Source organism: Ammospiza nelsoni, chromosome 4 (genome assembly GCF_027579445.1).
Source record: "Ammospiza nelsoni isolate bAmmNel1 chromosome 4, bAmmNel1.pri, whole genome shotgun sequence".
Lineage (NCBI taxonomy): Eukaryota > Metazoa > Chordata > Aves > Passeriformes > Passerellidae > Ammospiza > Ammospiza nelsoni.
The window spans coordinates 4992998-5020042 of NC_080636.1; the positions used below are offsets into that span (position 1 = coordinate 4992998).

The following is a 27045-nucleotide window of genomic DNA, read 5'->3' on the forward strand; positions in this document are numbered from 1 at the left end:
ACAGCTGCTCAGATCAAGGGCAAACTCACTCAAAAATCATTATCTTGTTTATTAGAAGGCAAAAAAGAGCTTCACGTGTCAGAGATAGAGAAGGGATCATCTCCAGTTTGGTTTGTTGTGGTATTGTGGGAACACAGGTGCACTTAGCCCCAGCTGGAGCTGTGGCAAAACCTGTCCCCTGGAAATGCTGAAAGCTTTGCTGTTCATTTACATGGATGCAGAGTGCAACCCTGCCTGCTCACAGATTGGTATGATTTTACCACCTGTAAAAGTTTCTGCAGCAAAACCTTCCTTTGAATAGAGGAGGTTTAGGATAGCAAAGAAAAGAGGCATAAATTAGGGCAAAACCATTTGGGTTTGTTCTTGCTGCAGGGTAATAGTGGGAAAAGAAAAAGAAAATTAACCTCCTTTTTCCCAGGATTCTGCCTTACCTGGAGCATTTACCTTCCCTAAGAGGTGGCAGATGGATTTCTTTGTTTTTCTTCAGGCTTGGGAAGCATCCAGGATTTTTGGAGGAGCAGCTGTGTACCTCAAGAGTTGGATTTAGATGTTTCCTTGTAGCCTGGCATATCCCAGCTGCTGCTCCTGGATCTTGTGATGCCATCCTGGACTCTGTCTTTAAGGTTCCTGGGATGGTCTTGAAGGTCCCTTCCAACCCAAACCATTCTGTGATTCTGGGTTATTGGGGGTCTGAGTACTCGGCACCTTCACTGTTAATTATTTCTTTAAAGTTTAGGTAATTAATCATCTCAAACAAGTTAAGCTGGTAGCTAAGGTAGGACAGAATATTTGTGTGGGAAGGCAGAGTCCTGGCTGGACACTTGAGGGAAGGACCTGAGTGAATTTGAACCAAAAATGTGTGGGTTTAAATTTAATTAAACAAAAACAAAACCAAAAATTGTTCCTTTTTAAAGCAACATTTTGTATTTTAAACAAAGAATACAGAGCTATGGGCAAACTTCCAGCAAAGCAAAAAATGTATAGTTGGAGTAGGGTCTTTAGTGGTGAAACAAAACTGAAACCCCCAAAGGGAACCAAGAGCTGTGGTGGCCTGAAGGCTGCAGGAGATCACAGTGATGGATTGAAGGGAAGCTCCACAGCTGCACACAGCACCTGCCACCACAGCTCTGGCACAGCTTTTCCATCCATGGGGAGGTCTCATCCATGGCTTTTGGCTCCACTTTCCATCTCCAGGATGTCCAAAGGTTACAGAATTCCTATGGGAGGATTCCCAGTGCAGAGTTGGACTGATCCCAGTGCTGGTGTGATGAGTCCTGCAGGTTTAGTCCTGCTGTCCACTGAATCTCCACAAAAAACCATCAAAACCTGTGGCAGGAGATAAATCAGCTCCTGGATCTTTTGCTGGTTTTGGGAATCTGGGTGGAGTAGACCAGGAGGTGGCTCCTCCAGGGCTGCACCTCCAGAAATTTGCCCTGTAGCCCCTTTGTATTGTAACACCCTTAATGCTTCCAGACCTGATGCACATGAGGGTTTGTGCCCCAGTTCTCCTCATCCTGAGGTCTGCAGAGTCCCCATGGACTTCAGTGGTGTTTGTGGGGCAGGGAGATTGTCAAAACTCTGAATTTCAGCCAGCCTAAAAGCTACAACAGAGCCAACACGATTGTTTGGTGCAAAGAGAAGAGCCTGGTCCTGCAGAGTGTCCATCCCTTCCCTCTCTGGAGTTACCACAGGGACTGGACCAGCCTGTGGGGGGGAGTTGTGTCCAGGTTCAGGTTGGATGTGGGATCTCAGCACCTCAGGATGGAGGTGCAGAGTGGCCGAGAACACCCTTGGGGGGCTTGGGAGTCCTGGAATGTTGCCAGAAGTGTCTGGTGGCTGGACTTTGATCCGACACAGGAGACGACACCTGTATGAGGACTGGGAAGGTTTCACTGGGTGAATGGTGAAGGGATAAGTTAATTAGAGTGTAAAACACAGGGTTTAGGATTTTGGTACAGGGGGGTCTAAAGAAGTAAGATGGAGGAATTGGGGCGTGTCCTGTCCTTCTTCTTCTTCTTGGCCTCCATCTTCTGTGGTGATGGTGGCACTTTGGGATTGGTTATTACTAGAAGTGCACCGGTTAATAAGGGTAGAAGGTATTGGGGAAAAATGATAAATATTGTACACGTAACTTCGGGTATAAAGATAAGTGACCGCCCCGGGGGCTTGCAGAGTGTGCCCATGGCTGACTTGCTGTGCAGACCTCTGTCGGGCTGAAAGAAAATCTTTTAGATAAACAATTAATAAATACAAGACCGAGACAAGATCAGAAGTCTCTCCTCGTCCTTTGAAGCGCCGGGCTCTTCAAGGCCATCCCTGGGCCTTTCCAGGCCACCTAAACAGCCTAGACAGCACAGAAAACTTACAAGCCTAAACAGCCGAGAAACTGAGCAAATGGCATCCCTGAGCTATCTCTGGACATAAATCAGAAAAGAGAAACAGAGAAAGCGACAGTTGGATATTGGGAAAATTTCATCATGGAAAGGGTTGTCCAGCCCTGGTAGAGCTGCCCAGGACAAGGGTGGAGTCCCCATCCCTGGAGGGATTTAGAAGCCATGTGGATGTGGTACTTGGGGGCATGGTCAGTGGTGGCATGGCAGTGCTGGGAGAATGGTTGAACTTGATATTCTTAGAGATCTTTTCCAACCTAAATAATTCTATGATTCTATAAAATTGAGAGGATTTATCCACAAACTTTACTTTGACAATGAATTTAGAGCCTGATGGTCAGGTCTGGAGGTGCAGCTCGTTCATGAACACACTGAAGTGGAGCAGTGACAGTGGCAGAAGTGAAACCCATTTTCATTTGGTTGCTGCTGCTCTAGTTTGGTTTTTTTGGGTTTTTTTTTTTTTTTTTTGCTCATATTTAGCTTTGTTAAAAGCCTTACTCTGCACTATCACCATCTGAGGGTTTGTTTGAGGTTCAGCTGGAGCAGGATGGGGCTGAGATGCACAGGGTGTGTGGGTGTGTCACAGGGTGTCCTGATCAGCACTGATAACACATCTGGAGATGCAGACACCTGGCCCTCAGAAAGGAACCCCAGAAAAGGGTTCTGAGGACCCAGGTGTCAGTGGGCAGAAGGGAACTGTTGATTTTTGAGCTACAATAGCTCAAAATTTGAGCAATATCCTGGCTCCAACAGTTTTGTATTTAAATCCACAGCTCAGAAATCCATCTGTGGGAGGAATGAAGAATATCCTGTTGCTGTCCAGTGCTATAACTCGCTGGAGCTTGATCCTTGGGTTGCTTCCTGAATGGTCACTCCCTGTCCTCATCCCTCTCCCTGTCCTACTCCTTCACACACAAAAATCCCAGCCAAAACCACCACTTGACTCCTGCATTATGTGGATCTGTCTTAAAACCAGATCCTGCTTGCTTTCAAGTGGATAAATCTCTGCCTGGGGCTTGGCAGGTGTGGGCTGGGATCTGGTGGAATGATGGGCAGGAAAATCCAAGTGAAACCTCTCCCAGCAGGAACAAGGACGTTTCCATCACTGTGATTTGCGCCGGTGAACAGAGCAGGGAGTGGCAATAAGGTGGGATGTAGGTTTGGGACAACCCGTGTGTCCCTTGGTCAGACAAGGAAATTCTTGAATTTGACATTTGGCAAGCAAAAAGCATGATATGGGATATGGGATTTATTTCCCAAAGTTTTAGGAAAGCACAAATTATAAAATCCTGGAATGGTTTGGGCTGGAAGGGCCTTGAAGACCATCTCATTCCAACACCCTCCCATGGCAGGGACACCTTCCACCATCCCAGGGTGCTCCAAGCCCTGTCCAGCCTGGCCCTGGACATCTCCAGGGATCCAGGGGCAGCCACAGCTGCTCTGGCCACCCTGTTCCACTGCATTTATTCACTCCCAAAATGCACAGGACACAGCACAGCCTCTTGCAAACTCCTGGTGTGTGTTCCACCTGCTCTGTTTATGAAGTGGATCAGATTAAGACCTTCCCAAAAATGAAACCAGCCCTGATCCATCAGCAGGAGTTGCCCTTGAAGCATTTTGTGAGGTTCTGTCCCCAGTGCACTGCTCAAAACCTCGTGTCCATTCCCCTTCCCAGCTGCTCCCAGCAAACCCAGGCTGTGCAGAGGACAACTGGTGCTGCAAGTGGGTTTTTTCCCCCCTTCAGACTTTTGTTTATTCATTAAGGAAGTCAAAAGAGGAAGAGGAATAGAAAGGTTGCAAATGTTTTGCTTAGAAATGAGACCTCAGTGACTGGGCTGCGCGTTGCCCTGTGTGGGATACGTTGGGCAGCTCTGGTGGCCCTGGTGGGAGCTCAGGAAGACCCAAGGTGCCCTCCCAAGGTGTGCTCAGGTAGGGTCACAGCTTGTTTGTGTGTCTGCTCACATCCATATGGCCCAGGCTTCCTATGGAAACGGGCTGGGAGAGCTGGGGTTGGTCAGCTCATTAAAGTGAAGGCTCAGGGGAGAACTTCCAGCACCTTCCAGTGCCTGAAGAGGCTCCAGGAGAGCTGGAGAGGGATTTGGGGCAAGGTCTGGAGTGACAGCACAGGGGGAATGATCTCTGCACTGGCAGAGAGTAGGTTTAGACTGGATATTGGGGAAAGGATTTTACTCTGAGGGTGCTGAGCCCTGGCACAGGGTGCCCAGAGAAGCTGTGGCTGCCCCTGGATCCCTGGAATGCCCAAGGCCAGGCAGGGCAGGGCTTGGAGCAACCTGGGATAATGAAAGGTGTCCTTGCCCATGGCAAGGGGTGGAACTGGGTGATGTTTAAGGTCCCTTCCAACCCAAACGTTCCATAATTCTGTATGCCAGTGTTTGACTGTCAGATCTTCACTCATCAAAGCCTCTCACTTGGAGTTGTGCATCCATTGGCTTCCCAGAGCCTGGCTCTTAAAGATGCAGAAATCCTCCTCTGCATCCCGGGATTTCTTCTCCCAGCTGCATCACTTTTCTTTGCAAAGGATGCCTCTTTTCAAACACCTTTGCCCTGTCTCTTTGCACATTCCAATGTAAAAACCAGCAAGGTTAAATTTTACAGGCACCAGGAGATGTTGGGGTGCTCCTGCTCTGGGATCAGGCACCAGCCCTGCATCCCATGCACGGCAGCAGAAAATGCCAGGGAATGGCTGCTCTGTGTGCACAGAGAGGGCAGGGCAAGGAAAGCAGAGAGCTTTGCCAAGGGAAATGGGCCTGTTACACACACAGAGTGTTTTCTTTGGGTGTTTGTTTCCCAGCCCTTGCCCGGGATGCAGAGCTGCCTTTGGGAGACTCAGCCCGCCGGGTTTATCTCGGGGTGTGGCTTTGCTGCAGGCTCTTATCAGGTGTGTCCTGGTGAGCAAAGCCATTCAAACAAAAGCCTTTCACCTCCATTTGTGCACAGTTCCTGAGCTTGGCCAGGGGCTGCTGTCTGCACCGGGGTGGGATTGGTCCACAATTAATGTGTCTGCAAGAAAACTGAGGGGGTTTTTGGTTGTTAATACTTTTTTTGTCGATGGAAATCCTAGGCTGGATTGGTACAGATGAATGAGGTTAGAAACACCAGTGAGGCCACATGCAAGGACCAGGACCAAAATTAATTAGATTAGAATTACAGAATATTAGAATTACAGAACCATTAATGTTGGAACAGACTTTTAAGACCACCTGTAGAAGGAGTTGCCGTGGTTTAGAAGAGTAGCAAAGCTTTTCCTCCTGGAATGTGCTGGCTTGTTCAGCTGTCAGGAGAGCGCTGGATGCTTTCCTTGCTCTCAGCTGCTCCTTTAGCTCTGACAGGCTGTTTGCTGGGATGAAAGGAGAGACACCAGCAGCAAAACTGTGAGAGCTGCAGCGTTTGTTGCTGTCACACCTGTGTGGTGGCACTGCCAGCACGGCAAACAGGCAGGTAGAGTAAATAATGCTCGATTTTTTTTTTTTTAGTTCTTTTTTTTACAAGAAAGGAGATAACAACTGGATGCTGTCCCATTTTCAGCCTAGGAATTGTTTGCCTGACTTGAATTACAGGAATTGCTGTGGTGAGGCAGAGCAGCTCCATGGGCTGGAGCTGGCAGGGCTGGGGGAGCCCTGGGCCCCGCGTTGTGCTCCCGTCAGGAACGATTAAAGGAGCTGTTTGTGATGGAAACAAAACCAAATTGGGCTGATGCTTTAAGGGGAAATAAAACAGGGAAGAATAACTTTATTGAGCTTGTTTATTAAATCTTGCTGTGTTCCCTTCTGAGCAGCAGAAACTGTTGGAGCTGCTGGTGCAGCCAGCTCGTGTTTTGTCTTTCCCTTTTTTGAACTTGATTTGGTGTGGAGAGGCTTTGCACAAAACCTTTTCATATCCCTTTGGCTTAGTTGCAATCCTAAACTGATCTGCTGGTGACAGACTAAAACTAATTATCACTAAAGAGTGCAGAGAAGAGGTTTTTAAGCTCTTGTTTTGATAAGATGGAGGGTGTTCAGAGAGGCTTGGGAATTACTGGGTGTTAGGATGCTGATGTTGGCCATGCCAGGATCCATATTCCATCACAGAGGGAGAGATGAGTTTGCTTTCACTGCTAAACTACTTAGAGAAGGTTCTGCTTAAAGATGAGGGGGGAAAGCCACCACCCAGCTGCTCATGCTCCAGGGGAGCAGCAGAAGAGCAGAAGGAAGCTGAGTACAGATATTTTTTCCCTTTGTATCTCACTAATTCCTTTGTCCCTGCAGCTGAAGCAGCTCAGTTCTGCTCCCTGCTCCAGCTGGCTATGGAGCATCTCCCAGTTCCCATGTCCTTCTGCCTTTTTAGTGTTTCATCCTTCCACCTTTATTGAAAACCATTCAGTTCCACACCCTACCATAGGCAGGGACACCTTCCACTATCCTAGGCTGCTCCAAGCCCTGTCCAACCTGTCCTTACACACTTCCAGAGATGGGGCAGCCTCAGCTTCTCTGGGCATCTTCTTCCAGGCTTCCCCTGGGCTGGTTTGGTGTTTCACACCCTTATTCTCTGAGCAGTGATGAATTTTTGGTGCTGTACCGAGCGTATTGTGTTTGCTCTCACCTGTGGCACAGTGAGAGTTACCAGATGGTTTGCTCAAAGTTGATTTTTAACACTTCTAGCAGTAGTAGCTCAGTGCTTGCTGCTCTTCTGCTGTATGTTTTTTAGCCAGGCAAAGTGCCAGCACGTCTGTCAGAGGAAAAACTCCTGGCTGGATCCTGGAGAATAAACCAACCTTGAATTCCCTCTGCAGGGAGAGACCTCAATTCCCACACGGAGGATTTTCCAGCATAATGGTCCCATTTGGTAAATTAGTGACCAGTTTTAGAAGGAAAATTGGATGAGTTTGGGAGCATCCCCTGGTGTCCATAAGGAGGAGGGAGATGTGGTGCAGCACCAGCCCCTGGAGCTGGAGCTGAGCAGCAGCAGCAGCAGAGCCATTCTCTGCACAGGGACACAACCACAGCCCTGCAGGATACCTGTGGGATAGCTAAAGAAATCCAAGTTTTGGCAAAAGCCCCTGAAGGTCTTAATAAAAATCCCTTCATAGTTACCTACTCCAGGTAGACCTGCCTGTGTATGGTGATTTAATGATTTAACCAAGGCTCTGCTGTGAATTTTGGGGTGTCCTGTGCAGGGCCAGGAGTTGGACTCAATGATCCTTTTGGTTCCTCCCCAGCTCTGGATATTCTACAATTCCAGAAGGAAAAGCAGTCACTTTGCAGTTTATTTGTTCCTCCCATATCCTTGCTCATTCCATTGGAAAGATTTAGGGTTTTGTTGTTTTTTTTTTCTTTTAGAACAGGGATCATCAGGTAACTCTTATGATACCTCCCTGATCCCAGCAACCATTCCTACCTCTGTTGCAATTCAGGTGGAATTGGAGTGGCTCTGTTTTTATGCTTTTCTTCACATAGATTTGATACAAAGTGCAAGAGATTTGGGTCTCTTGCTCTTTATTTGCTTTACACACACTTCAGGGGTTTGTTTTTCCAGCAGCCACCTATAACCCCACCTGTTTCGTGCATCAGTTTTGGGGGAGTTTAGGATGTGATATTTAGGACCCAGAGAACAGAAACCAGCATTGCAGAGGAAGCAGATCCCACCAGCTCCCCTCACCCCTTCTCCTCCTGTTTTGGGTTGCTGTGGGGCTGTGCCTGCCCCAGCAGGATCCCGGAGGAGCTCCAGCCTTTTCAGAGGCAGCAGCTCCCTCACAGAGCCATCCCACAGGACTATGGCAGATTGCAAACACTCTCAGCACAATCACAGCAGCCCAATTAGCATAATGATGCTGCCTAATTTATGCACAAATTGCCCTAATTTATGTGTGTCGATACATGTGATTAAACCAAGCACAGGTGGAACAGGGTTTGGTCTCACCCAGCCAATGAAGCACAAAGCTTCCCAATCCCAAAATGTGTGAAAAATCCAAAAATTCCTTCTTTCTATTACTAAAATATGGAGCTTTGTGTTGTTTTGCTCTGGCAGCATGAATGGGGTGCAGGGCAGGGCTCAACTCATGGCAGGAGGTAAGAGAATAAAGGATTCCTGGGCTGAGATTTGCATGGATTAAAGGCAGCTTTAATTTGCCTTGATACACTTGGGTTTCAGGTGGATTAACAGGCAGTGGGATTTGGGGCTGTCTAGCCAACAAATAATACCTGCCTTCCTGTTATTTTCATTATTTTAATAGGGGATGAAGGACTCTGGAGCTGTGGGCCACCTTTGCCAACCCCTGATCTTGAGCATTTTTGTGTTTTTTAACCATTTTTGTATTTTATACCATTACTATTCCCAAATAACAAAACTGCTGTCATCATCTGAATTCCCAGAGCATGTTCTCAGCAGGGTTCTTCCAAAAAAAACCCTCTCAGACTGTAACCTTGTATTCCTCATTTTAATAAAAGAAATAGGTGATTTTTTTTCCATACAATCACAAACTGGTGATCTTAAAGATCATCTTGTTCCTATTAATCTGTCATGGTCTCCATCACCTGTGAAATTCTCTGATTTTCCTGCACTTAGCACCATCCAAAGCTGTGCTTGGAATCTGTCAGCCTCATGAATGAAGGAATAAATTGACCATGAAAATATTGACAGCACATTTGCTTATGCCAACTTCCTGACTGGGTCCCATAAAATTTACCTCTTTGTTTAAATGCACAGAGCTAACCAATATTCCCATCCTAAATCTCAAACACTGTACCAGCTACTGGGAAGAAAATGAAGTCTATCCCAAAAATTAACTCTCTCCCAGCCAAAACCAGGACAAGCTGGGCACAGCACCAAGCCTCTCTGAGTTGGAGAAGTTTTTGGGCAGCTCTCTCAGGCACAGGGTGGGATCCTTGGGGTGTTCTGCACAGGGTTAGGAGTTGGACTCAGTGATTCTGATGGGTCCTTTCCAGCTCAGGATATTCCGTGGTTCTAACCATCCTGGAAGACACTTGACCCTGAGTCCAATGGTCTTTTTCGTAACTGGAATTTCTTTCTGAATCAACTTTTGATTGTCAGAAATACCTGGAGCAGGTCAGTGTTGGATTTTCCAGTGCTACCAGGGTTAGAAAACTGAATTTTCGTGGTAGAGAATGAAAGTTCCTTCCTATATCTGGCATGTCTTCCTTGCCATTGGTGTGCTGTAACAGCAGGTTAAACTGCTTTCATCCAAATGCATTCAAATGGTTTAGAAATAATAATTATGAATTATTGTGGTTTTCCCAAGGTCAGTGGGTTACATGGATGGCTTTCCACACTCTGATGGCACCAGATCCTCCTGATGCAGATTTTGGGAGGATTATCTGGCAAGAGGATTTCACTGCTGGCACATCATGGCCCGGTGGGGTCAGGGAAAGGCAGAGGAGTGGGAAGGATGTGTGGGGCTGCAGGAGCCAAATGTGGGACACAGCTCTGTGCCACTCTTGCTCCTTGGCAGTCACACTTCCTCTCTGCACAGAAACTGGTTTCTGTGAGGCCAGTGAGTAATTTCTAAGAACAGATGTGATGTAAGACACTCCTGGGAGTGTGTACAACATGAGATGTTCCTGCTCTCATACTCGAGTGCCTCACCATGCTCTGTACCTGTCACAAGGAGTGAGGGCTGTGACTCGCTGCAAGTCACACATCCCAAATCCCCCTCTGCTCCTGCCTCTGCTCCCTTTTTGCAGCCCTCTGAAGGCACAGCCAGCTCACACACGTGCCACTGGCATTTATGAGCTCTCTTGTGTTCCTTGTGCCTCTGCATTTGCTGGGTTTTGTGTGCACTCCTCTTGCAGGACGTGCTGTCCTTATCTTGCAAGGAGCTTTGGGAAAACTCAGCTTCATTGCTGATTCCCTTTGAACTCTCAGATGGTGGGAGCTGGAGAAGAGGAGGCTTTGGGGAGACCTTCCAGCACCTAGAGAGGCTAAAACAGCTGGAGAGGGACTTTGGACAAGAGCATGGAGTGATGGGATGGGGGGAATGAGCTTAAGCTGTAGGAGAATAAATTTAAATGGGATATTAGGAAGAAATCCTTGGTTTGAGGGTGATGAGCCCTGGCACAAGTTACCCAGAGAGATTGTGGACTTCCCATCCCTGGAAATGCCCAAAGCCAGGTTGGACAGGTTTGGAGCAACCTGGGGTGGTGGAAGGTTTCCCTGTCCATGGCAGTGACACGACTTGATCAGCTCCACAGGTCACTTCCAACCCAAACCATTCCATAATTCTGTGATTCTCTTTCATTGAGCACTATCCAAAGCTGGGTTTGGAATCTGTCAGCCTTGTGAATGAAGGAATAAATTGACCATGAAAATATTTACCCAGGGAGACTGTGGACTTCCCATCCCTGGAAATGCCCAAAGCCAGGTTGGGCAGGTTTGGAGCAACCTGAGGTAGTGGTAGAAGATCACTGGACTTGATCATCTCCAGAGGTCCTTTCTGACCCAAACCATTCCATCATTCTGTGATTCTCTTTCATTCAGCACCACCCAAAGCTGTGTTTGGAATCTATCAGCCTTATGAATGAAGGAATAAATTGGCCATGAAAATATTGACAGCACATTTGCTTATGCCAACTTCCTGACTGGATCCCATAAAATTTACTGCTTTGTTGAAATGCATGGAGCTAACCAAAGGATGCCAGGATGCACAGGGAGGAGAGGACAGGCTGAAGGCTGGACTGAATTCCTGTAGCCCTCAGACCCCTCTGCCCCAGGACAGCAGCTCTGAGAGGTGTTGGGAAATGCTGGGTCATAAGGAAGAAAATGCAAGTGGGATGTGGGAATACCAACGAGTCTGGCACATCTGGGGTCACTCATTTAGAGCCAGAGCCAAGAGAAAGCAAATACCTCAGCTGTTCTCCAGCTCCCTTAAAAAAGAAGTATCAGGAAAATAACCCAGCTTTCCTCCTCCCTGGCAGATCCAATGTCTTTAATCTGCTCTGTCTCACAGCTTCTCTTACAATGGAATTGCTGCTGGTCTGCTCGGGTTAAGCAGCAATTCTGGCAGGCTTCAGAGCAGACATCATCTCCAGGTCTCGTTGCTTTGAAGCTCCCAGTTCTATCACACTCACATAGAACTAAATCAGATTTTTTTTCTTCTCAGTGGAGGCAGAAAATCAGCCCTGTGAGCCCATCTGATTGCAGTGCTGAGGCTTGTCTAATTGAACAAGTGCTCGAGTCAACACTTGAGCAGGATGGAAAACAATGAGGAGATCACCCAGGGATTATGTCTGAGCTCCACAGCTCCTGGCCCTGACAGAGCAGATGGCTGGGTCACATCCTGCCCAAGGCTGGCCAGCAAAGATGTCGATAGGAAAAAAAAAATTAAATTAATTTGGTTTAAATGTATTCAACTCGAAATCTACAAGTGCCTCAGGTCTCTAATTCTGTGCTCAGGTCTCTAATTCTGTGCTTTAGAGCAGCAGCCCAGAAGATGGGATTAGTTGGGGGTTGGCTCTGCAGAATCCTGCAAGGAGCCCTGCTGCTGCTGCTGCCTCAAAGCTGATGTGGGTAAAAAATATTTTGGGAAGGGGAACTGAGATGCAGGGACTGGAGACAACTTGGCTGGTCCTGTAAAAGTGGGGAACAGCCAGGAGCAGTGTGGGCATGGCAGGTGAGCTGTGAGCCCCGTGGTGTGACTGGGCTGATGGAGCCAGGAACCCAAACCCAAGAGCTGGTGGGGAGGGAGGTGGTTTGTGCAAGTGTGGGAACATCACAAACATCCCTGCAGGTCTCCAGCCTGTTCCTTATGGGATCACACTTGATCCTACAGCCAGAGTCTGTATCCAGAGAGGTTTGGGCTGGTGGCTGTCCCATGGGTATGTGGCCACCAGAAATCCTGGTGACCTCCATGTGGCTTTCTGTCCCCTTCCCTTGGGGTGGGAGTGAATGAACACACAGAACTGCTTTTCCCAATGCCCAAACTACTTCTGTCTGGGGGAATACACCCTCAGAAGAGCCCTCACTACAACAGCAATTATCTATTCCCTCTAGCTCTGGACCCTCCTACATTTTATTTGCTTTTACCCAAACAGCAGTGCATCTGTCAGGCCAAGCTGAGAATATCAGAGTCCCTTCATCTGTAACTGCTGCTGCTCTGTAATTCCCTCCTTCCACCTCTTCCCAAAAGCACTTTTAACCCTGGGAACTCCCAATTTTTCTCTGTGTACTTAAAAGTTATTTTCATTTTTTCGTGTGTGTCTGTAGCTTGAGCAATAATAAAAAATTGCATTTTGCATCTGGTAAAATGGAGCGGAATTGCCTTGTTGGCAGCAGTAAAAATGCTGTTTCCCTAAAATGTTGCTGTATTTCTCTTCTTTGGTTCTAAAAGCTTTTTTTGTTTGTTTGTTTCCAGGGGGCAGCACTGGAAGAACCTTTATGGGCTCCTAATGAAGTGCAGGTGGACGATTGACTGATGATAATTAAGGTAGGAAGAGGTGCTGGTAATTTTGGCATCTTTTTTGTCCTGTCCTTGCAATAAAATGGTGCTGGCCAGTGGTCATTGGTTTATTTTGGGGTTCAGTACACAACCATGGCTCTATGGCCAAGCAGTAACTTGTGCTAAAGTGTCCCTTTAAACACAGATGGAAGGGAAATCTTATGTAAGAACTACCTGGGAATGTAACTAAGTGGAAAAAATCTGACTTCCTCCCCCAGAGGATAATAAGGTCTCTGTTGGTGCAGAGTTGGAAGGGACATGACTCTTATTTGAGAGCACTCAGCACAGGGATTTTTTTGTTCTGCTGAAACCCAGTGGTTGGGTTGGAATTCAGGTTCTAACTTGCAATCTCAGAAAAAAAAAGAAGAAAACTTGAACTAAAGATATATTTTATTCGTTTATTTTCATCATCTCGAGCGTCTGTGGAAAGCTGGTCTGTCTCCAAATATGGCAAGAGAGTGCTCAGTTCTTGATGGATGAAACAGAGGAAAATCCCTGATTTAAAAGCAGTAAACTGTTGTACAAACTTGGAGAAGGAGATACAAATGTGAGCAGAGCTGAATGGATTTATGAGTAGCTTTTGTGCTGCTTTTACACCTGAATTCTTGCCTTGCTGGGTTGTTTCTGCTGTGGTGGTTGTGCTTGGAGGCACCATCAGGAGGCTGAGATGGTCACTGCTGGTCTCTGCCTCCTCTTCCTGAAGCAAAGAGGGTCACCACTCCCAAATATCTCCTGGAGCAGAGGCTTTGCTTCCTCTCACAATTTGGGTTTTCACTTCTGATTAGTGGGTTCAGTTCATGGCTGCTTGGTTTTTGGTGTCAGCAGAGAGCTGTTGGAAGGAGAGGGGGAAATTCAAGCTGCAACAAGAACAAATTCTTTGAACATGGGTTTACCATTCTCCAGCCTATTCCTGCTTTTTGTTTGGCTTGTGATAAGATGCACTGCTGTGGAATTTGCTTGGAGCAGGGATTTGCATGAATTATTGTTCCTTGCAACGTGCACATGTGTTCAAACCCTCTCCCTGTGCTCCATGGTACCCCAGCACCCCTTTGGAGGAGGATTTGTGTGCTGGGGTGCAGTGATCAGCAAAAGCCAAGTGCTTGGGGGAAGGAAGGCTGCAGTGATCAAAACAAAGTGCTGAAATAAGGGGGAAACTCCTCCAGGGCTGTGCAGCAGCGTTGGGATTTGTGTGTTTATTCTGTGGGCTGACTTTATCCCAGCATGATTTTATAAAAGCAACATCCTCCTGTTAGGGAAAAACTCAGCGGTGCTTGGCCTCTTGCAGAGTTCACTTTTTATTTAGGAGGTGTAATGGCATCAGTCACAGCTGCTGATTGATGTAGTGTGGCCCAAAATTATGTACAAGATGGGAGTAAACAGTCATTGGGGATGGTGTCTTGATTCTGCACTTGGAGCTTTTCATTTGAAAGGTTTCCCCCTTCTCCTAAAGAGATCTTTCTGTAAATCACTAATTAAGCAAATGAGCTACAGTGACATCAGTCTAACTCCAAAAAGAGCTGGTGTTTTGGAGAAACCTTCAAGCTGCAGACTCTCAATTATCCAATATTTAAAATTATGGTGTCTTAGAGGAATAGAAAAAGCAAGGAAAGAATTACTGGAATTTTGGGCGACTTCAGGTTTCACATACAAAATCAAGTTTTTTTATGTAATTCTGAATTCTACACTGATGCTAAATCTGGTGTCCTCACTAAATTTGACTAAATCTGATGGCATTAAAAAATTTGCTTGCAATTATCTTACTTCCTTTTTGTAGAGAGTAGAAAAGGTTAAGGCAAAAACATTGAGATGTTAATCCACAATACTTTGTGCAATGTATTTATTTTCTGAAAAATTGACTTTGATGGGGAAAACTGGGGGAACTTCTGCCCCCAGAGCATCAGGGGCAGGCATGAGTGGATGTTCATCTGCAATACTTCGTGCAATATGTTTATTTTCTGAAAAATTGACTTTGATGGCGGAAACTGGGGAGAACTTCTGCCCCCAGAGCATCAGGGGCAGGTGTGAGTGATGGGAGCATTATTTGTGAGGTCCTGGGTTGGGAAGAGCACCAGTCTGTGTTGAAAGCAATCAGAGCAAGGTGCTCAGTGTGATGGAGCTGTGGCATTGTGTGGAGCTGTATTTGAGTGTGCAAAACTCTGCCAGAGCTGTTGAAAAGGGCAGAAACCATCAGGGTGTGGAAGGGACCCTCCCTTGACACCAGTGCCGTGTTTTTGAGAGGGGGAGCGCTAAAACCACACATCTTATTTCAGCAAAGCCCATCCAAAGCCATCCACAACCTCTGCACCATCCATATCCTCCTCCAGCTGTGCTGCCAGCAGGTTTTGGGGAGGTGGGAGCCACGCTGGGGTGCCCTGGATTTGCAGAAGAGCTTGACACGTGTGGTTTCCTCCACCGGTTCCCCGAGCTGTTGTTTTCGGTGCTAGCCACAATAACTGAAATGTCTTTCCTGAGAGACAAGTCAGTAATTGTGGTTGGCTCCTTCCTCTGGTGTTTGTTCTCTCAGTAACTTGAAAGTTTATTTATCACCAGGGTGCTGCTGGTGCTCCCCTCCAGCACGATCCCACAGCTTCTCCCTCAAGGATTGCTCCTCAAAAAAGTGCCACAGCTTCATCTTCTCCTCAGGAACGTGCAGTTGTGACCAAACTTCATGAGATGACAGGAGGTGGTGGGTCAGGACTCATCCCAGCCCTGCACTGCTTCATCCTGGTGGATTTTGCTTGGATTGGCCAAAGTGGTTTTTCCCCCACTTGGATTTGCAGTTTTGGTCAAAGCCACCACCAGCTGCAGTGCTTCTGAGCCCTTTAAAGATTGTTGTCACATTTTGGAACTTGCTGATCCTTGGAGTACGTTTTGGAAACACAGAGTTTGCCCAGAGACCGTAAATCACAAGTGAATGATGCTCCTAAATCCCACTGGCACTTCTCCCCACCTCTTTCCTGTGAAGCTTCAAACTTCTACAGTGAAATTTGATCCTGCTGAGGTGAGCTGACCTGGCCTAAAAAAACACCCTGGGATTTGCAGGGACTGCAAACCCTCATTCCCATCGAACACCTCCAGCACTGGGTGGTTGAGCTGAGCATGGAATGGGGACAGGAAGGAGAAAACTCCTTGCAGAAACCACTGCAGGCAGCGTGTCAGGACCTGCAGCCCCTACCTGGAGCTGCTGGGTATAAATAAACACATCCACCCTCCTTTTTTCTGACAACTGCCTCCCTGAGGAGTAATTTATTTTTTTTTCCCCAGTAGCTTGTTCTGCAAGCAGGTTTCCTCTTGCAGGTGATTAGGAAAACCTCATTTTTATGTTAATTAGGCATAACGATCAGTGCACAGACATCAACTGCTCTCACATCCTTCTGAGACTGCGATTTTTATTGAAATTCAGTCCTGAAAAACCGAAACCAGCAACTGATGTACCTGTTGCCTGAACAGATGGGAAACTGCACCAAAGGGGTGGTTGTCTCATAAAAAACATTGCCAGGGTGTAGCAACCACAGGTTCAGCTTTCAGGAGGGTTGCAGCTGCAGTCAGTTTAGGTTTTTAGTTGTGTTTGCTTGCTAAGTTTGAGGGCTTCCTTAACAACTTGTCTCCACTGAGATCAAGCCATGTTAATTTAGTTAATTACAGCTAAGCACAGCTGCTGCTGACACTGGTGGGCCTGCACCTATAGGAGCAAATTTTTTTCATGGTGGTGTCTCCAAACACATCCCTGCTTTGATTGTGTTTGTTCCAGTGGGAGGGTTGAGCTGATTCACATTTTCAATAAAACAGATCCTTCAGTTTTGGCAGACTGGCTGCACCATCCATCAAAGTGCTGAAGGTTGGATGGGGTTTGGAGCAACCTGGTTCAGTGGAAAGTGTCTCTGCCCATGGCAGCAGCATGGAACTAAATTGTCTTTAAGATTCCCTCCAACAGAAAAGAAGAGGGAATTCAATCAGGTGTGCTTTGGGTTTGTTGGTAAAACACAAGTGCAGCTGCTTTGGTGACATTTTTTCACAGTACCAGAGGTGGAGGGGCCAGAGGAGAACATCTGGTCCCAGCTGATACAAACCAAAACCCATGAAATTCTGGAATTGTACTCAATTGGAATTGCACTGTCTTGCCCCAGCACCACAGGGAGGTTTCAGGAACACGTTTGGCCAGCAGTGGGATCAGCCAGGTCAGTGCTAACACCATTAACTTCTCCTGCCTCCTTCTCCAGAACTCAGCTCTCTGATATTATTTAAGGATTGTGTAATCCAAATCCTTGAGGTTCCTTGCTGAAATCTAAAACAAATACATCCATCTTATCAGGCCTTTCCAAGAGCAAAGCATGGAAATCCCCTGGCAGGCTGGCACCGTCACCAGTGGTTTCCTCTCTCTGCACCAGCAAATCTCCTTCAACATTGCTGCACAAATCTGCCCTGCATTATGCAATGATGAAGAAGAAAAATGAAAATTTACACAGGAATTTGGCAAGGGACGTGTGGACCCCTCACAGCTCCAGTTGGATGGATTGTGATGCGTTGAACACATGGATGTGGTGCAGAACTGTCCCTTGGTCAGGAACCTGTTCCCTTTTCACACAGAGTCATTCTGAGGGCAGGCACATATCTGGGTTGGGGATTTTTGTATGTGGATATCCACAGGGAGATAAGGCAGGCTGGAAAAATTATTATTTTGTGTATTTCCCAGGGCTGGGATCCATTGATTTTTTTTTTTTTTTCTTTTTTTTCTTTTTTTTTCTTTTTTGAAGTTAGGGTTGGGATTAAATGTATTGATGGTATTTTGTGTTTGGATTCAGATTTTTATTAATTTTTATTTATATGACAATCTTACATCTTTTGAATTCTATAATATTTTACTAACAAGTTATAAAATGGTTTCACATTTATCTTTTTAATGTTTTTAAAGGAAAAACTATTTAATGAAGAAATGACACTTGAGTTATTTTTACTTTTGACCTAATAATTGCTTATATCTTGTAATGTGTACTTTTTTGTTTAATTATAAATTACTTAAATTTATGAAGCAGAAGGACTAATTATTGCTTTAAAACATCTATTTTAGCTTTATATATATTATATTTTAAAACTTTCAACTCTCAGTTTTCTACAATGTGATAGTACACACATCTATTCAAACTAGCGTTTGAATAGTGTTAGTGTTATTAATTAATTAATTTTGGAAGCTTTCTCTATGGCTTCAGGTCAAATGTAGGGTTTTCTTGGGTGCCTTTCAACACAGAAAATGTAAAATTCTCATCCTCCAGGGTTCCAGCAGGGATCCTTTAGCTGTGGTGGCCTCAGGTGGGTGTATGTCATGGGAAGTGATACCTGGCAGCAGGTAAAAGCTGCAGGTGGGGAGAAGCCAGACAAGCTTTTGATGCGTAAATCCTCCAGCTCTGACACAAAATGGGAAATTTTCTTACAAACTCCACCAGTTTCTCTGAGCTTTGTCAAAATACAACATTGGTGTGAGAGAGGGCACAGTTGGTACCTGTGGGGCCAAGGGCTGAGCTCACTGGGCAAGGAGGTAAATTATAATTATAATTTTATCGTTATAAAATGGCTTGGGGGGTCTGGAAGGGTGCTCTGGAGGAGGAAGAGGAGGACAGCTTTATTTGGTTGACCATTGCCGAGGGAATTTAATGCCCAAACTTGATTTTTAATGCATTTTTTAGGTGCCCATCTATATACAAGATATTCTCCCTTCCTCTCCTGTCCTCTCTTACCCAGTGTAAGCTGTAGTGCAGGAAGTGGTGGTGTACCAGGTGAAATGTATAAAATGTACAATATTTGGGGAAGGAAATACTGTAATCTATAATTTTGCTGCTGCAGAGAGCATTTGTGGGGTGGGGGCTGTGTCTGAGCTGCTTGGCCAGGTCCTGCTTCCATTTGATGTGGTTTGTGTGCCTTGGTGAGAATTCTCTCTTTGCAGAGCTGGAGGGAGGAGAGAAGCTCTTTAAAGTGAAACATTTCAGATATAAATTGAGTTTATGCTACAACAAAGCTATTTTACCTCTTCATGGCTCTTTTTCCCCCATGGAAGGCGCCCAGCTTGGCTGCACCTCCCTCAGCACATTCCTGGCAACCTCAGGTCTTAACCTTGGGCTGAGCTTTGAGGAAGCACAAGGTCAAGCTGCTGTTGCTCTAGAGGAAGTTTGTGGGTTCAAAATTCAACTAGACCTGGTCATTTAATTAAAAAAAATAAAAAAAAATAAAAGCAAGGAGACAAAAAAATACTCATATGGGCTGCTTCAAGTTTTGTACAGGGGAGTGGAGAAGTCATAGAATCACAGAACCATAAAATGTTCTTGGTTGAAAGAGATCTTAAAAACCATTTAATGCAACCCCTTGCCATGTGCAGGGACACCTTCCACTAGACCAGCTTGCTAAATCAACAGGATCATGTGAACAAGACCAAAATCTTACAAAAAACTTTGTATTTGAGAGAAACTGGTTTAGAGGATGAAATGTTGCTGTTTCTCCCCCAAAATGAGTGGATGTTATGGCATTTAAAGTGACATCTGAGCTTCTGAGGAAGCTCAAGGTCAAGCTGCTGTTGCTCTAGAGGAAGTTTTTGGGTTCAAAATTCAACTAGACCTGGTCATTTAATTAAAAAAAAAAAAAAAAAAAAAAAAAAAAAAGCAAGCTGACCAAAAATATTCATATGGGCTGCTTCCAGTCTTGTACAAGGAGATGGAGAAATCATAGAATCACAGAACCATAAAATGTTCTTGGTTGAAGGAGATCTTAAAACCCATTTAATTCCAACCCCTTGCCAATGTGCAGGGACACCTTCCACAAACCGGCTAGCTCAATCAACAAGATCATGTGAACAAGACCATGATTTTGTAAAATCTTTGTATTTGAGACAAGCTAGTTTAGAGGATGAAATGTTGCTGTTTCTCCCCAAAATGAGTGGATGTTATGGCACTAAAGTGAAATCTGAGCTGCTGAGGTACAGGTGGGACTGAGCAGGGAGGTCTCTGCAGCTGCATCCCTCTGGGTTTTGTTATTTAAGGTTCCTCCTTGCAGAGGAAATTTGTGGGGAGGTGAGAGCTCTGCAGGAGGGGGGAATGGCTGAAGGGATTAAGCAGCAGAAAGGTGGTGGAGAAATGTGGAAGCTGAGTTGGGTTTTTCAGGAGAGGAGTTGGTCAGGAGTCACAATTTGTTGGTGTTTTAATCCATGTGAGAAGACTCAGGTGTGTGGAAATGTTTGGGATGTTCAGCATCTCCCTGCCTTCATCCCAAAGATGAGCTCAAAATTACAGGTTCTGACCAAGAACAGTGTGAAGGGTCTGGAGGGTGAGAGGTAAATCTGAGCAAAAATGAAATTGTTTGGAAGGGCTGGAGTTCTGCCCTTCAATGCTTCCATGTGAAGGGTCTGGAGGGAAAGAGCTAAATCTGAGCAAAAATGGAATTATTTGGAAGCGTTGGAGCTCTGCCCCAAGCTAGGAGGTGCAGGGAGCCCCAGGAATGGCTGAAACACCTGGGGATCCCCATGAAGGGTGGTGCTGGCTGGATTTTCTCCTTCCCAGTCTGTTTTGGGATGAACACACAGGATGAGGATTCTGCTTGCACGCTGCCAGAGCAGGTGTCCCTTACAGCCGTCATTCACTGCCAAAAAACCAACCTGAAGCTCTCCAGCTGCGGGGCATCAGTGCCTGCAGCTGCTGCCAGGTCACCACATCTTCAGAAGAAAGAAGAACCCCCTGCAGGTGCTGGGGGGCAAGAAAACCTGAACCCCCACATTGAGGCGCTGCTCCAGCTCCTCCCAGAGGCTCAGTTTGTCTGTCCTGGAGCTCAGACACACCTTGGGCAGGATGGGGATTGGTTTGCTCAAATGCCAGGTCACAGAAATGAATCTTCTGCTCCTGCCATGAGCAGCATTGAAACCACCCCAAAATATTTCACCAGGGATGCTCACAGGTGTCCAGAGCACAAAAACAAATTGGGAAGCCCAGTCTGGCACTGGTTTTGAGGCAGTTAATCAGTGGAAGATCAGCTTTGCTGCTGTTTTGCTTCAGAGGTCAGGCTGTTAAAAGTCCTTTTTCCAAGCAGCCAGAGGCTTGATCAAAACCTATTTCATATCTATTTCTTTATTTTTATGTGCTTTGAATCCTGAAATGGGTCATTTAGGAAGATGGTTTAGATGTGAGATGTTGGCTGGCAACCCAGCTCTGCATTAAGTGCTTTAAAACATCCACTCCCCACTTCAATTTTATTTGCTCTTAAATAAAAAAAAAAAAAAAAAAAAAGATAATATCTGCTAGACACCAGTTTGTTCATCCCTCAGGCAGGTGTTCAGGGGTTTTCATTGTTTTTAAAGTGGCTGTTTCTGGGCTTTGGAAGGGCTGTCAGCTTGCTGAAGTCCATGATGGATCTGTAAGAGGTGCTTAATTGGAAGTGCTGGTTAAATTATGGGATGCAGACAATCAGCAGGATGCTCAACCTTTGGTCCCCTCGCTGTGCTCTGGGCATCCCTGCTTTGTCATCTCATGGGCTTTGAGCCTTAGCAGGGGAACAAATTCTCCCTCAGTGCTCCATGTCTTGCTGGTAATGAAATGACTTTATTTCCTTATGCAGCAATCATAATTTTAATCAATTTTCCCTGTCACAAAAGGAAAGAAATGTCATGAACTGATTTTCTCCTTCTCTTCACCGTGAGGCAGATTTTTGCTTTTCAAAGGAAAATACCTCTTAAAACATTTGCACTTCCTTTCAGCTTGAATGATTTCATCCATACTCTGATTTTTATGAACAAAGGCTCACAGCAAGATGACATTCAGCCCTTTCAGCTGTTGATTTATCCCAGTCTTTATTCTTGGGAGCAAAAATATGGAAAAATTCTGTGTTACACAATTTTTAACATACATTTTCAGAGTTTCATACCACAGAGCATTGTGGGTTGGTTTTTTTTCCCAGTGATGCTTTAACATCTGAATTTGGTACAATTCACTGCTTTTGAAGCATTTGGTGACTTTTGCTTTGTGCTTGATCCACTTTTGATGTGAATTGTCCCAACTTCTGTTTCGGGGGAGGAGCAAAGTTATTTTTTTTCTCACCAGCCCACATGGCATTGAATCCATCTGGAGCACGTGGCTGCTGTAATGCAGAAACCAAACTTTTTTTTTTTTCTTTTTTCCTTTTTTTTTCACAAATTCTTCCCTGTGTGGCTTCAGTAGTTAAAGCTGGTTCAGTCTGCTGCTCTGGGACTGTCGTGCTGGAAGCTGAAATCTGTTTGTGTTTAAAGATGCTGCTTCTATTTTGGTAGGAAAATGCATCATCAAGAAGTCTTTCTTCCCACTAGCTGCACACTCAGCCTGGAATAAGGACTCCAGGGGCACATCCTAATGAAATAACCCACTGAGACAAAAAAAAAAAAAAAAAAAAAAAAAAAAAAAAAAAAAAAAAAAAAAAAAAAAAAAGCAAAAACAAACAAAAACAAAAACAAACACCCCTGATAGTGGGATCAAGCTGGATGCTTCCCAAAAGGAATAATTCAAAGTTTTGTGTGGCAGAGGTTGGGCACCATGGAGGCTGGTGACTGATGAGATGGTGTTAGGAGAAAGCTGTTGGTTAAACAAATTCTGATGTTTTAGAGGATAGGAATTTTTATATGGGATGCTGTGTCTCATCAGCAGAAAATAGCAGGGATTTGGGAAATGGCAGCCCTGAAAGTCTTGGGGGTGTTGGTGGATGAAAGGCTGGATGTGCCCTGGGTGATCCCACATTGTGGGCAGCAGGGAAGGGGGAATTCAGTGCCTGAAGGGGCTCCAGGAGAGCTGGAGAGGGACTTTGGGCAAAGGATGGAGGGACAGGACACAGGGAATGGCTCCCACTGCCAGAGGGCAGGGATGGATGGGATATTGGGAATGAGGAATTGTTCCCTGGGAGGGTGGGGAGCCCTGGAGCAGCTGTGGCTGCCCCTGGATCCCTGGCAGTGCCCAGGGCCAGGCTGGACAGGGCTTGGAGCACCCTGGGACAGTGGAAGGTGTCCCTGCCCATGGCAGGGGTTGGGACTTGATCTTTAAGATCCCTCCAGCCCGAACCATTCCATGGTCCTGGCTCCAGGATGGCATTTTCATTCAATTCAGATAGGCTGGCATGCAGTGAGGGTCATTAACAGGGGCAGGGGGGTTAATTAACCCACAGGACAATTGCAGGGCGTGTCAGGACACAGCTATTCCTCGTGGGAACATGGGATGGACACACAGGAAGGGTTCTGCTCTTGAACCAAACTTCAGAAGTTGGGAATGTGGTGAAGAATGAAGGAATGAAGGAATTTCTCCCCTAAAAATCAATGCAGTTGCATAGAGGATGTGTCAGGGACTGAAGGAGCTCACCTAGAGTTCTTTTCCCATCACTGTCCCTGCCTTCCTGACGTGGATCAAGATGAATCAAGGACACAGCACAGGAGAAGGGGTCGGGTGTCCCTCTCTGAGAACCACCAGCAGATGATCCTGCTGATCCTGCTGCTCTTACACCACACACCCCATCCTCCCCAATATTCCTAGAGGGATTTATAGAGCCTCTGAAGTGATTGAAGTGCTCACAAGTATTTGAATATCCCAGTGAGTATTTATCTGCAATTAAAGCCTTGGGAAAACACTGTGAAACACAGAGCCACCATTGGAGTCCTGCTTCCCTTTGTGTCAAACTGGGAAATGCTGGCTTTGATCCTCTCTTATCCCCATGGATTGGGGCCATCTCCTTTCTTCTCTGCACTCAGGACCCACAGCAGCATCTGGGACCCAAACAAGCAGCAGCCAGGCTCATCTCTCCAATTTTCAGGCTTGCCAGGCATTTTGTGAGATGGTACCAGCTTTGGTACTTCAAAGAAAGGTGTCAGAAATGCAAAAATGAGCAATTAAGGATTAATCTGCTTGTGGGGATGGGGATCTGCCTCCCCCTCCTGATTGCAGTGTAAATTAGTGGTTGACTTGAGGCCTGTAGTGGAGCTATTTATACCTCCAAGGTTTGAATTATAGCTGGATAGATTATATCATCCCTTTGTTTAATCCTTTTTCCTTTCTTCTGACAGGCTTTTGACCTCAGTGATTTTCAAAGCAGTCAGATTCGCTTCCTACGGTTTTCTTGTGCTGGTATTTGTATCCAGGAAAGGGGAGGAGAATTTAGATGGCTTTTTCTGTACTGTTTTATTTTCTCTTGCTCTCCCTTACTCATTTCCTCATTCAACAGCCCAGTCCTTTTTTTTTTTTTCCTTTTTAACCTTTTCAGGCATTTTCATTCCACAACTGTCATTGCCTTTCTAAGGCTTTTTTTTTTATTTTCTAGGGCTTCAAAAAGCAGAGGTAAGAGGCAGCCTGGGTGAATATTTCACTTTATAGGCTTGAACTCTTCCCAAAAATTTTGGGAGTGAAGCTCTGCAGCCATGCACCTGCCTGCTGGTCAGACCTCAGCTCTCCTTCATTTCCCCCCACCCATGGACAGAGCAGTGTGAGGGAGGCTGCTGTTGTTGCTCTTGGATTTATTGGCTGTGATTTTGCAAATAAATGCTTTATAATCACTTCCTTGCTGCTCCCTGCAGCCAAGAAAGGGAGACAGGGAAGGGCAGGCTGCCTCCCTATGCTCTGCCTTTCCCTTTGGGTTTGCACTTCCTATTTCCAAAACTGCTTTTTTTTTTTAGAGCTCTAATAAGTGTTAGAGGGTTTAGAATATATATTTATTCTTACAGCTCTCTAAAAGTTGTGTTTTAAACAAAACCACCCCAAAGTTGGCCCCGGGGCAGTGGCTGCAGTGGTTCCTGGCTCTTTGCTCTGTTGCTGCAGTTTGGATTTTCCTGTACTTCCCATCCAGGAGAAGCTGTCAGAAAAATAAAGGGCACAGGAGATGTGGAAGTCAGCTGAATATTTTTAAATATCAGAACATGCTGTACAAGGGTGGGAATTAAATGTTGCTGCTGAAGCAAGCAAAGAGTTCCTCTGCAGTGTGAGCTTCCCTCACATCTTCCTTGATGGGTTTTCCTACCTGGAGCAGCCCTCCCACCTAAAAAAATCTTATTTGCCTTCAAATCCATTTGTGGCAAGGATTTACACACATGGTTGGATGGTTTTGGACAAGAGGGAGTGAAGATCTCCAGCAAAACTCCTGGCAGGAGTGGAAGCCTTTAAAAGTGAATCTGAGCTGGGCATCTCTGGGTTGGGAACAGCCTTTAATGAGTTCTGATTCCCCATTCCTGTATTTCCCCATCCCTGGGAGTGTCCCAGGCCAGGTTGGATGGGGCTTGGAGTAACCTGGGCTGGTGAAAGGTGTCCCTGCCCCAGGGGGAGGACCTTGAAGTGGCAGCAGGCTCCTGGATCCAGTGAGTCATTATTTGCTGAAGATCAAGCCCAAAATAACCATTTTTGGTAATAAATTAGAATAGTTTTTACCACAAAACTTGATGGGTTTTCCTACCTGGAGCAGCCCTCCCACCTAAAAAAATCCCATTGGCCTTCAGATCCTTTTGAGGCAAGGATTTACACACACGTTTGGATGGGTTTGCACAAGATCTCCAGCAAAACTCCTGGCAGGAGTGGAAACCTTTAAAAAGTGACACTGATCTGGGCATCTGTGGGATGGGAACAGCCTTTGATGAGTTCTGATTCCCCATCCCTGTATTTCCCCATCCCTGGGAGTGTCCCAGGCCAGGTTGGATGGGGCTTGGAGTAACCTGGGCTGGTGAAAGGTGTCCCTGCCCCAGGGGGAGGACCTTGAAGTGGCAGCAGGCTCTTGAATCCAGTGGGGCATTATTTGCTGAAGATCAAGCCCAAAATAACCATTTTTTATAATAAATTTGAATATTTTTTACCACCAGACATGAATATAAAATCCTTTGGGGAAGTAGGATGGTGGCTGAAGCAGAGTTTTCCCACCCAGTACTTTTTCAAGGGCATTTTTTGAAACCATTGCATTTTTGACACCCTTTATCAGTATGTGCTCAGCCTCCAGCCTGCTGGGTGTTTGGGGCTTTGTTTGTCTCTTGCAGCCCTCCCAATATTTGTGAGCAATTATTTCTTTGGAGCAGCATTTGAGCCCTTACTTCTTTTTCTCTCCAAGCTGCTGCCCACAATTTGGCCACGTCTCAGCCTTTCTCCTTGGTATTTCTGGGAAGTGGAAGCTGTTTCCTGGTGCAGAAAACCCAATTATTGGATAAACTCACATCCTTCATCTGGAATGAAGTTGAAAATATTCATCAGGCAACACCAGAATCATAACTTCATTTTCAGACACTTGGGGAGTGTTGGAAGCAGTTAAGGCTGAGCAGATGGGATGGGTCCCTCTGCCCTGTCCCCTTATCCCACCCTTTCTTACTCTTTTCTCTGCTTCCTTTCCTTCCTCCCTAAAAAAGGAGAAGGGGAAAGAAAAACAAAGTAACTTGTATGGATAGAGGGGAGGTGTAATTATGAGCAGTGGGACCAATTTAAAAAGAAAGATTTCAGGGAGACTCTGACTTCCTTTGACATGTTGAGGGGTTTTGGTAGAGGATAAAAGGAAAATAAACTAATTTATTCCTGAATTGTAATTCCTTTTTGGTATTAATCTGTTTCATTAGTGTAGTTCACAAATGCTCACAGGCAGGGGAGAGAGGGGGGCAGCAAATTGAAATGAAGACATTTTCAAAAGGAAAATCTTGCTAGGAAAGGCTTCCTGCAGGGAGAAATCATATCCCAGGAGAAGAGCTGGAAACTCCACTGCTTTGGACTTTTCAAGTGAGACTGGATAAAGCAATTGGGGAAATTTCTTGTAGGGAGCAGTTTTTGCTGCGTGGTGGGTAGGACCAGATGGTCTAATTGATCCCTTCCCTGGCCAGTCCATGTGGTTTTCATTTCCTCCTGGGGGAAAAAAACCCTTTCCTCCTGGGAAGGGCACTGGACTGAGGAGTGTGGTGGCCTCAGGGATCTGTCACTGTTTACAGGGTTGCTGTTCTGAGCTGTGATTCTGCTACTATGAAATATTTTTAATTTTAAAAGGTTTTTTTTTTATATCCCCTGCTGTGATTCTAGGTTTAGGAGGGTGTAACCATCTTTGCAGGGAGTGCTCTTCCCCTTCCTGCAGCTGAGGCATCTCCCAAAACTGCCTGGTGTCCATGGGAGCCTGTGAACCAAAAATGGTTTCACTGAGATCTGAACAGCTTTTCCTTGACTTTCACCCACAAAAAATCCTGTTTATTATTGCTCCATGAGCTCTGAGAATGGGGAA

The 27045-nt window shown here is 45.8% G+C and overlaps 1 protein-coding gene across 3 annotated transcripts in view; it reads left to right on the forward strand.

Moving 5' to 3' along the window:
• Window positions 1–27045, forward strand: part of PTPRA (protein tyrosine phosphatase receptor type A) — a 131592-nt gene that overhangs the window by 49827 nt on the left and 54720 nt on the right. For all 3 annotated transcript variants that reach the window (XM_059470824.1, XM_059470822.1, XM_059470823.1), the window contains one exon: window positions 12754–12825. Coding sequence is in view for 2 of the 3 variants with exons in the window: in XM_059470822.1 (XP_059326805.1) it covers window positions 12814–12825 (12 nt within the window). In the remaining variant the exon portion in view is untranslated. The remainder of the gene's footprint in view (window positions 1–12753; window positions 12826–27045) is intronic.